General features: G+C 38.4%; 1 protein-coding gene across 1 annotated transcript in view; it reads right to left on the reverse strand.

The window, feature by feature from the left end:
- Window positions 1–432: 432 nt before the first annotated feature.
- THAP12 (THAP domain containing 12) overlaps window positions 433–10,988 on the reverse strand; it is a 27,668-nt gene continuing 17,112 nt past the window's right edge. Inside the window, exons 2-5 of the mRNA XM_044665995.1 lie at window positions 7,755–7,875; window positions 4,988–5,095; window positions 4,127–4,163; window positions 433–3,272 (exon numbers count right to left, since the gene is read on the reverse strand). Coding sequence (XP_044521930.1) covers window positions 1,324–3,272; window positions 4,127–4,163; window positions 4,988–5,095; window positions 7,755–7,875 — 2,215 coding nt within the window. The 3' untranslated portion in view covers window positions 433–1,323. The remainder of the gene's footprint in view (window positions 3,273–4,126; window positions 4,164–4,987; window positions 5,096–7,754; window positions 7,876–10,988) is intronic.

A 10,988-nucleotide genomic window follows, 5' to 3' on the forward strand; every position in this document is an offset into this window, starting at 1 on the left:
ATGCCCAAGCATATGATTCCAAAGGGTGGATGACAAACTCTGCTGCCAACCTCCTGATAGAAAGATGTAGAATAAGAAATCTATTTTTGAACATGGAAAAATGTGGGAATTTGTTCTGTCTGCAAATATTTTACTTTTTCAATTGAGATGCTACTGGGGTTCAATTTGGGTAGAGAAAAAAATGAGTATTTGTTAACTGAAAAATTAATTTTTTTTTAAAACTTGTTGCTTGAGTTGCTTGAGCTCTGAGAAGTTAAGTAACTTGCCCACAGTCACAGAAATAGGATGTATAAGAGATGAAATCTGAGCCCACGTTGGTCATCCTGACCCCATAGCAACCATTTTGTTCAGTGTCATATTGCCTTTCATAATGTCTTATTACCACTAAAAATAATGAGTTGCTATGAGCATTAAAGAAAATTCACATTTTTATTTAGAATGAAATAAACTATACAAAAATTATTTTTCCTCACCAAAAATAACAGTAATATTTTCCTCATTACTCCTAGATAAACCACAAAATCCTAATTTGTGATTTCTCCAGGTTAGGTTTACAAGTCAAGATGAGGCATGGAAAAAGGCAGAAAAAACACAAATGATATCAGTTTTTATGTTTGTGAAATCAGCTTCAAGATCATAGAACAGAATATTTGACATACACCTGTGAAAAGTTCATGAAACAGTTGCTGTGTAGCCCCAACAGAGGAATGTAAACCACGACAATCATTCATTTATGAGGAACAACATTGGCTCTATCACTTAAATTTTAAGTGAACTCATTCATTTACATTCACTTGATGAAGTCAGAGTCGACATGGAAACGTGTATGAAGTCATGGTTAGGGATAAACCATTCTCCAACACATCTGTTTACTGTCAATTGTACATTTTAAAAAACAAACCCATAGGAGTCAGTGGTCAGTAGTGAACTTCACTTTAACTAACTTTTTTTCCATCTCTTCTCCCAATATTTATTTTTTCACGATAACTGGGAAACCCCAAACCTGATAGTTGGATCCCTGGTAATCACAAATTATATGTCCCAGAATGAAATTAACCCCCAAATCTCCAGAGCAGTAGCTATCAGTAGAAATCACAAAGAAATAAAATGTAGTATTTTGACCTTTTGGAAGGTCAATTTCCCAAGTATTCTAGTTCATAGAGCAACAATTTAACATACAGATTATCAGTGGCTAACACATCCAAATAGAGACCTAAAGGCAAACTTATCTTCAATGATTAAGTTGCCTATCAATATCACAGGGCTTCTCTCTCAACTCCCAATATGTAAATTTAGGGAGAAAACCTATTTTGGCCAGTTTCCTTATGTATTTTCAGTTAGCTCTGAATTACTTGTAGGAAGAACTTCTTCTTGGAGGTCCAATTTGCTCGTGTAAAGTTTGATGTAAGTGTCCACCATTAAATCTAAATCATGTTTTATATCAAAGTTTATGTTAAGCAAAGCCAAATTACTTGACCGATGGGCTGTCAAAGTATCCCTCAAGTATGCCTTAAGACGTTTTCGGCCATTTTCATATCTCTCATTTTCAACCTTCATCACTGGAAGTATGCAGAGGACTTTAAGTAATGCATAAACATTAGGAAAAAATTTGATGTCTGGTAAATGCAGGGCTTCATAAATTGTTGCTGGAAGCTCTATATCTTTTCCTCTGTGTTTCCATTTGATTCTCCAACAGTGGAGTTCTGCAGAAAGAGTATCTGGATTAGGAAGGTCACTTTTGTACATATCAGCGTGATGTTCCTCAGACGTATTAAATTTCAGCTGCCCCATGACGGAGGGCACCAATGACAGACATTTGAGCGCTTTGAGGTGCTGTTCAGAGAAGATATCCTTCAGTTCCTGAATGATATGCTCCACAGTTGGGACACTAAGAACTTCTTTGTAGTAACTTTCAGATGTCACTTCAGGCTCTAAGTTAGCTTGCTGAGACCTGCGAAATTTTCCAGGGAGTTTAATTTCTATGTCTAGTTTAGTGGCCAAATTTGTGGCTTCCTCAAACCAAAATTCATGATAAACTTCAATATTTTCCATCACTTCATTTAAAGAATGTAACACTGCTGTCAAACTGCTGGCTGCAAAAAAGACATCAGAGGTCTGACCCTGGAGATTCTTCCCAAAGGCTCTTGTAAAGGAGAGTATGTTTTTTAGAACCACAACAGTAACAATGAAATCAAAATCTACTAATGCACTACCAAGAACAAATGCTTGGCCAGCAATAAAGTTATCCCATCTAACAGTTGTGTCACTGTTTATATTATCTAAACATAAAACAAGTGCTTGTAAAAGGTCCACTAAAATCTCAAAGGCATCATGCCTGCCTGTCCATTGAGAACGGCAAATCTCCTTCAGCTCATTACCCTTTTCCTCACTATTCTGAAAGAGAACAGAGATAACATTATCAAGTTCCACCAGCAACTGTGGGGACCGATGAAAAAAAGAACAAACTTCTTCAATTATTCCCAAAGCAACAGACACTCCCACCACAGGAATAGATTTTGCCAACCATGTGTTTAAGGCACAGGAGGAGCAAAGGGTGTAGACAGCTTGTGGATATTTCTCCAAAAGTCTCATGGCCACAACTTTCATCTTCGAAGAAAACCCACTGGAGACAATATAGGCCTGACCCCGACAGTACTCCATATTCAGGCCCCATTTTTCAGTAATGGTGGTGTGAAACTTAATGGCCAAAACTTCAGCATCAGCTTCATACGGAAGAAAACCTATAAATTCTTCTCTCAAGTTATGAGAGTCATCCACAAACCTAACCAACACAGGTAAGTGCTCCTCTCCGGCTATGTCCACAACATCATCGGTAACAATGGAAAAGAAGTGAGAGTCCCGAATTTCCCTGAGCATCTCTTCTCGAATACAGCTTTCACAGATCTCCAGCATTTGTTTTTGCTGGGTTTTAGAACAGAATAACATGTTGACTGCTGTTGTCTCAAAGCGTTTCCTCAAAACCTCATCACCAGCATTAATTCTGCACTCAAGCAGAGCTTGGAAGTTATCTGGCATAAATATTCCTTCTGGAATTTCATCAGTTTCATGGCCATCTAAGGGTATATTTTGTTTACCCATAAGGATCAAAATTTCAAACAAAGATTTAAGGTAATCTTTGTTCTCCTTCTCTTCAAGTGTTAAAGGTAAAACTTCTTCATCCTGTTCTCCTCCTCCTTCTGCAACTGCATTTTGAGCACTATTGCTATTATTTGTTTCTTGATTGGCTTGTTCCTGTTCAGAAGTTTCATCAACTGGAAGACAAAATATTAAGATTAATTGCATAAAGATATCCAAAACATAAAAACAAATACTTTCTACACTAATAAACTTAGAAGATGGCTGAGAAAAAAAATCAGTACAGGAATTTGGTCCAAGTATGGAATCGTATAATATTAAAAATGGAAGGAAGGTGTCTGAATTCATCCAGTAGAATTTCCTCACTTTATAGATAAGAGAACTGAGGCAGAGTTTATACACTATGTCCAAGACCAGACAGCCCATATTAGGATCTAGCACAATGCCTTATGCATAAAAGTCCTTAAAGAAGTACTTTTTATTTTTGTTTTTAATAACTCTTACATCTGTCAATACTGTGTATTGGTTCTAAGGCAGAAGAGTGGTATGGGCAATGGGGCTTCAGGGACTTGCCCAGGGTCACAACGGCTAGGAAGTACCTGAGGCCATATTTGAACCTTGCACCTCCTGTCTCTGGGCCTGCCTCTATATCTACTAAGTCACCAAGCTGCCCTTAAGTATTTTTTAATAAATGTTTATTGAGTTTGAAATTCTCAGCAATGCTAGGACTAAATCAAAAGCTTCCTGACATTCTACCCAGAACCCTTTCCATGATACTAAGTAGTAAGCAACTTTTTAGTCATCAACATTTTGATAAGAATTTACACTGGTGGCTCAGAGTGGGAGCTATAACCAAATCATCTATGCTCCTCAGAAGAGAAATGACTACAGCTGAACTTTATAAAGTAATAAAAAAACCAAAGGACAAAATATGCCATATGCTCCCATTCTAAAGTAGAGCCCTGAACAAAAGAAACATTGTCAGTTAGAATTTTTCTGTTAAATTAAATATTAATATAGAACCACTTACCTTTTCGCTCCTTCAGTGACTTGATTTCATCCTCACTCTAAAGACAAAAGAAAACCTCTTTTAGAATAAACAATTTCAAGTATATTATCCTCAAAATAACTTATTTTTTGTTTAGCTATTAATTCTCTCAAGATAATAAACACATGTATGAAATATGTACACAGTACAATATCTCATAAAATAAAGCAAAATCAACTTGGTAAAAGTTATTTAGCAAAATCTTCTTTCAGTAATCCTAGAGGGGTGGGACAGCACCATAAATCACTTTGCATTGTCAGGCATAGTAGTAGTCAAGAAGTGTTTCAGTCTGTACTGAAGTACAGAGCTACTTAAGGTACAGTGTAAATAATAGCACCAAGAGTTCATATGCTTATAAGAGAAACAAAATAAACATGTAATTCATGGAAGTATAAATATGTTTATAGCAATTTAGTAATAAATCTAATTGTTCCAAATTTTCTGAAAGCTAGCTCATAGATAATAAGGACATATATATACACATATGTATGTATATATATAACCCACTCTTTTTGCAATTTCCATATCACTAGGTAAAGAAAACGTGGCATACCTCCCTCCTCCTTCATGCTTAGCAGCTGCAAAAATTAGTTAGTATTGTCCTTGGTCAATAATAACAAAAAGGACCAAGAAAATTACTAAATATACTAAATATAATTAAGGGAAAGAAAATTGCCCCAAGGCAAAAACATTGGGGTGGGGGACACTTCATATGTTGGTTACTTCAATCCAAATTGTTCAATTCCTACCTTGTTACCCTACCTTTGAAACTATAAGTATCCTCAGTTGATTTAGGGTGAAATTACTTATATACTACTAGAGAAGAAAGGAACTTAAACATACCAACTCCTTTATTCGTTTTCTATGCCTACTATGTGGATTGTTCAGATGACTTGTAAGGTCAAATATTGTTGGTACAGCATTATCTCGGAGAACTGTTCTATAAGGGCTCTGGGGAAAAAAAAAAGAATGTCAATATTTTAGATCCAGGCCAAGAGAATAAAGTCCAATCAAATGAAATGCAACCTGTTAACCATTTCCTCAGCATCCTTCCAACTATAAAGGGGCTTACAACAATCTAACAATGTGAATTTGGACAACTACCTCCTGTCCTCAATCTTCCTACAGGAGTCTTAAGTAAATTCATTTACTGTTAACAGAAATCTAAGAATTAAGAAGAAGCCATCTGAAATGGCACACTGCATGTGCCAGAGGCCAGCCTGATTTCAGTGCTTCCTGACTCCACTAAACTCAGGTTGTCTTCCTGATCCTGAGGCTAGCTCTCTAGGCAGAATGCAAGTAAAGCCTCTGTAGAAAGGACTTTTTTTTTTTAAAGCAGTATGTAGTCTCTGGGACCTTCAATATATAAGAAGTGAGTCTTGACTACATCACTTCTCAATATCTTCAACTTCTGCGAACTCTTTCTCCAACTTGCATAAGTCACATATGGGCAGAGTCACTATCCCAAGAAACTGCTTCCATAGCATCTCCAAAGTCTAAACATTAAATCCCACTCTTCAATAAAAATCTATCTTTCTACTCTCATGTACATGAAATCTATAGATCTCCAGTCCTTTACCTCTAGCCTGCTCTCTCAGGTAAACTTCCCTCTCTGCCCTACTACCTGCCATTTTAATGATTAGCCAGCAATTACATCCTAAATTCCTCTCAGTCTCCTGACCTTCTATTGTTCTTTATGCAATTCTAATCTTTATCAAATGGCAATTCCCAATTCTAACAATTATTTCTGTTGCTAGGATGCTTTACTTTTTTTGGAGGGAGGTAAGATAGGTAGGAAGAAAACTAGATAATGAATTTACTGCAATGAAATTTCTTCCATTGTTATAAATCTGTTTTGCAACTTACAGTCTTGGTTGCTTGGGGGCAGTGAGCAATTATGTGACTTGACCAAGGTCACAAGGCCAGTAGGATGTTAGAGGCAAGATTCAAATTCATGTCTCTCCTTATTCCTCACCAGGCACTCTGTCTACCATACCTTCTATTGGCTTACAACTCATCTGACAAGAGTTCCAGGTTTCTATTTCCAACTGACTGTAATGGATTCCCGAGATTTCCTACCAGCATCTCAAACTCAAATTTGTCAAAATATGGGCTTACTGTCTTCTTTCTAAGATTTCTGATTAGTCCTGACTTCAGTATTGGACAATGAACATCATCTATCATTCACTCAGTCTCCCAGATTTGGAGCCTGCATATTGTTTGACTCTATCCCATTTGCTATCAAGTTCTATAAATTCTACCTTTTCCACAAATCTCTGATCCAATTTGTCTATTTCCATTGTCACCACCCTTTTTGTCATCTGCCTAAACTACTGCAACAGTCTCCTTCAACATGTCTTCCCACTTCTAATGGTGGCCAGAATAATCTCTCATGCATATGTCTGACCATGCTCTTTTGCTTCCCAGAATAAATCAAGTTAAAACTCCCTCCTTAAGCCTGGCAATCAAAGCCCTCTAAAATCTAACATCAGTCTTAACGTTTCCAGTGTTGGTAAAATGGACTTACTTCTGTTCCCAAAATATAAATTGTCTTTGCTCACTGGGATGCCTTGTATGAAATAAGCTCCCTACCTTCTGATTGGTTTTCTACCAATCAAAATTTTACCTTTCTAAGAAGTTTTACCTAATCCTCCACATGTAATAACTATCCCTTTGATCTCCCCCACAGGACTTTGTACCTCTAATGGACTTGTGTGCCCTGGTTCATCATGTGATTGACATTTAACAAATGTTTACTGACCTGACTTAATGTACTGATCGTGTATTCTAAGCACCCATGTATGTCTCACCCCCCTGTTAGAATGTAGGCTCCATGAGGACACAGGCTGAATTACACATTTACACAATGCTTTTGTGTGAAGTAAAATATCTCCATCCCTCTGAATAATGGGTGTCACAGAGTAACGTGTCATCAGTTGGCATTTCCTGGCTTCCCCTGTAGTGTCAGCATGAGTGACAACATGGCAGAGTCAGCATCAATGTGGGGGAAGAGCCAGCAGAATGTTGCCATGGAAGGGCAGACGGCATGACATTTGGAAGTCAGAGGACAAGGAGAGTCCTTAAACCCAGATGGGAACTGAGTTCGGGTCTCTTGGCTTCCAGACCTGCATTGGATTTTTGGCTCTGTAAGCTGTCCAGGCGCTGGTTTATCTTGGCCCTTGATCTTATAGCAAGCTGAGGTGCCTCAGCAGCAGATCTGAGTCAACCAAACGAAGAATCAGTGTTAATTAGGCTGAAATCTCTCACTATCTCTTCCATCACCATCTATTTTTATTAATTAATGCTTATAAATCTGATGTTAAGTCTCCAGACCACCTTTTATTTGTTATACTTTAAAGTTTACAAAATGTTTTGCATGTAACTCCCTTTGAGGTATACATTATACATTATTACTCCCAAGTTACAGATGAGAAAACTCAGGAAGGTAAAGCAATTTGTTCAAGATTCCCAAACTATGATAAAAATTTCACACTTGGGTACTCCCATTGACAACTCTCCCCTCTACATATCTATATTCCCTTGTAATTGAAGAAAAGAAGTATATATCAAATGCGAGGAAAAAATGAGAAAATTCAGTTTTCCTACTTACACTCTTACAAATCATAGATGTCTCAAAGTGTTTGGCACAAAGTCGATAATGCTTGTTGAGTTGATCAGGTGTTTTATCTTCTAAGTCAGCTCTTCTACAATTCTCCACCCACTTTTGGCACCTAAAAATAAATTCAATAAAAAATTTTTTTTAAAAACCCTTAACTTCTGTGTATTGGCTCCTAGGTGGAAGAGTGGTGAGGGTGGGCAATGGGGATCAAGTGACTTGCCCAGGGTCACACAACTGGGAAGTGTCTGAGGCCGGGTTTGAACCTAGGACCTCCAATCTCTAGGCCTGATTCTCAATCCACTGAGCTACCCAGCTGCCCCCAAATTCAATAAATATTAACAAAGAGCCAGAACTTATTAACACAGAAGACCCTGGTGGGAAGGATACTAAGACAAAAATAAGCAAGTTTCTGCCTTCGGGGAAACATATGTTTTATTCAAATTATGCAAGTTAGAGGCAAAGGTGAAGCTAGAACCCAGGATAGTGCTCTATGCAACTCAAAAGGTGGTTTACAAATCTTTAAGCAAAAAACCATTAAGTCCAGAAAAAATAGACCTGCCACTGGCAAAATGCTTTGTTTGTCAGAGAATATTGAATAATAATTGTATTCAACCAAAGGGATGGGCATAAGTAAGGGCCAAATTGGTCAATGATAAGGAATAATCTAAGTGAATAATTTTGTATCTAAATTCTATAAAGGGCTGTTAGCTTATTTGCTGTTCTAAATAGATGCAGCAGACATTAAATGCTAAAGCCAACTATTTTCTATTTCATCCAAAGGGGAGGGGGAAGCCACTGAAGATTTGTAAGTGGCATGGGCAGATCTGTGCTGTAGGAATATCCATTTGGCAGCTGTGTAGAGAGGTAGAATGGATGGGAAAGAAGAGAGACTGGAAATAGAGACCAATTATAAGGCTACTGGAATCACCCCACCAATCAGTAAGGGCTGAGGGTACTACCATCCTCTCTAGTCACTCTAGTTTGTAACCTCAGAGTCCTCTTTAATTCTGTATTCTCCCTTACTCCTTCATAAGCAATTGATGCTAAATTTTATTGTTTCTAATTCCTTCTAACTTCTCTCTATTCACATAGCCAATAACCTAGTTCTATCCTTTATCAACTCTGATCTGGGTTTCCTAACTGGGCCATTTAAGAACCCTCCTTTTGGTCTCCTTGCTTCTACTATCTCTCCTATGAAAACATAAAATAAAAACTGCGATGAAGAGGGGGGAAATGGGATTTGTCAGAAGAAACCAGTACAGATGGACAGAAAACTCATCAAAATACTTATGTTAAAAATATAGAGGATTTTATGGGAAGATGGCAGCAGAGTAAGAAGCAGCTCTTAACCTCTCCTGACCGAAACAAACAAAACTCCTCAAGGGGACATAAAAACAAGTCCAAACGAACGGAGGAACCCCACAACAGGGCACAGCGTGGAAGGCACGTGGAATCGAGGCATTTCCAGGCTATAAAGGGGTGAAACAGCTCTCACTAAATCACAGGCTGAGCAACCACCCCACCCCCACCCCCTCCACACACAGCACCTATAGCACCGAACCCAGCTAAAAAGAAATAGAGCAAGTTTGGGGCACTCATCGAGTCATTGGCAGCTCCGGGGCCTGTTCCTGAGAGCAGCAAGATTTGGGACCCCAAAAAGCCAAAGAACGCACCCGAAATCTGAGCGCGGGCTTAGGGCGCAGAGCGCAGGAGCAGAGCTCAGGCAGGCTCAGAGCTCAGGCTCCGAGGAGGCGTGGGTGGAGGCAGACACAACCACAAGCTAAAGCTCTGAAACCCTGAGTGGGGAGCCAGCGTGGACGGGTGTACAACTGTGGAAGCAGCGCCCTGAGACTTGTAAAAAAACCTCCGGCAGAGGATCAAGCAAGGGGATCCACCAGGGGACTTGACTGCGGACAGACCCTGAGCGCAAGGATAAACCTGAGAAGCTGCTGGGCTAATGATGGCTACCCAGTCTCAGGAAGTTCAGAAGAGAGAATAATAACAAAAAAAAGAAGTCTTTAACACTTGACAACTTTTACACAGAGAAAATCCAGACAACCAAGCAAACAGAGAAGGAAAACAAACAAGCATCTGGACCCTCCTCAAATAAGGAAAACTCCTCACAAGCTATGGAAGAGTTCAAAACTGAGATTTTGAGGAAAACAGAAGAGATCTGGCAAGAAAATAACAGTTTAAAAGGTAGAATCTTGCAACTGGAAAGTGAGGCTCAGAAACCAAATGAACTGATAAGCAAATTGAACACCAGAAATGATCAGATTGAAAAGGAATACCAGAAGCTTATAGCCGAAAACCAGAAGATTATGGCCGAAAACTGAAAGATTATAGCTGAAAACCAGTCCCTAAAGGCTAGAATTGAGCAGCTAGAAGCTAATGATCTCTCAAGACAACAAGAACAAATAAAACAAAGTCAAAAGACTGAAAAAATAGAAGGAAACATGAAATATCTCAATGAGAGAGTGACAGACCAAGAAAACCAGTCTAGAAGAGACAATTTGAGAATACTTGGTCTTCCAGAAAAACCAGAAATTAATAGAAACCTGGACTCCATACTAACTGAAATAATTCAGCAAAATTGCCCTGAAGTCCTACAACAAGAGGGCAATATAGACATTGAAAGGATTCATAGAACACCTGCGACATTCGATCAAGAAAAGAAAACACCGAGAAATATAATCGCCAAATTCAAGAGTTTCCAAGCAAAGGAAAGAATCTTACAAGAAGCCAGAAAGAAACAATTCAAATATCAAGGAGCACCAATCAGGATCACACAGGATCTAGCAGCCTCCACGCTAAAAGATCGCAAGGCTTGGAATACGATATTCAGAAAGGCAAGAGAGCTGGGCCTGCAACCACGGATCAACTACCCATCAAAATTGACTATATATTTCCAGGAGAAAGTATGGGCATTCAACAAAATTGAAGAATTCCAGGTATTTGCACAGAAAAGACCAGGGCTAAATGGAAAGTTTGATATCCAACCACAAAAATTGAGAGAAACATGAAAAGGTAAATAAGATACAGAGGGGAAAGAAAGAAAACTTATAATTTTTAAATTTGCCTTTTTAAGGGCCTCAGTGAGATCTAATTATCTGTATTCCTATGTAGAGAAACATTATGTATATTTCTCTGTAGTGAACTCTATTCACTATTATAAATATTCACTATTATAGTAATCAGAAGAATAATTCACAGGGTGAGGGTGGA

Source organism: Gracilinanus agilis, chromosome 3 (assembly GCF_016433145.1).
Source record: "Gracilinanus agilis isolate LMUSP501 chromosome 3, AgileGrace, whole genome shotgun sequence".
In the NCBI taxonomy this organism is placed as follows: Eukaryota; Metazoa; Chordata; class Mammalia; order Didelphimorphia; family Didelphidae; genus Gracilinanus; species Gracilinanus agilis.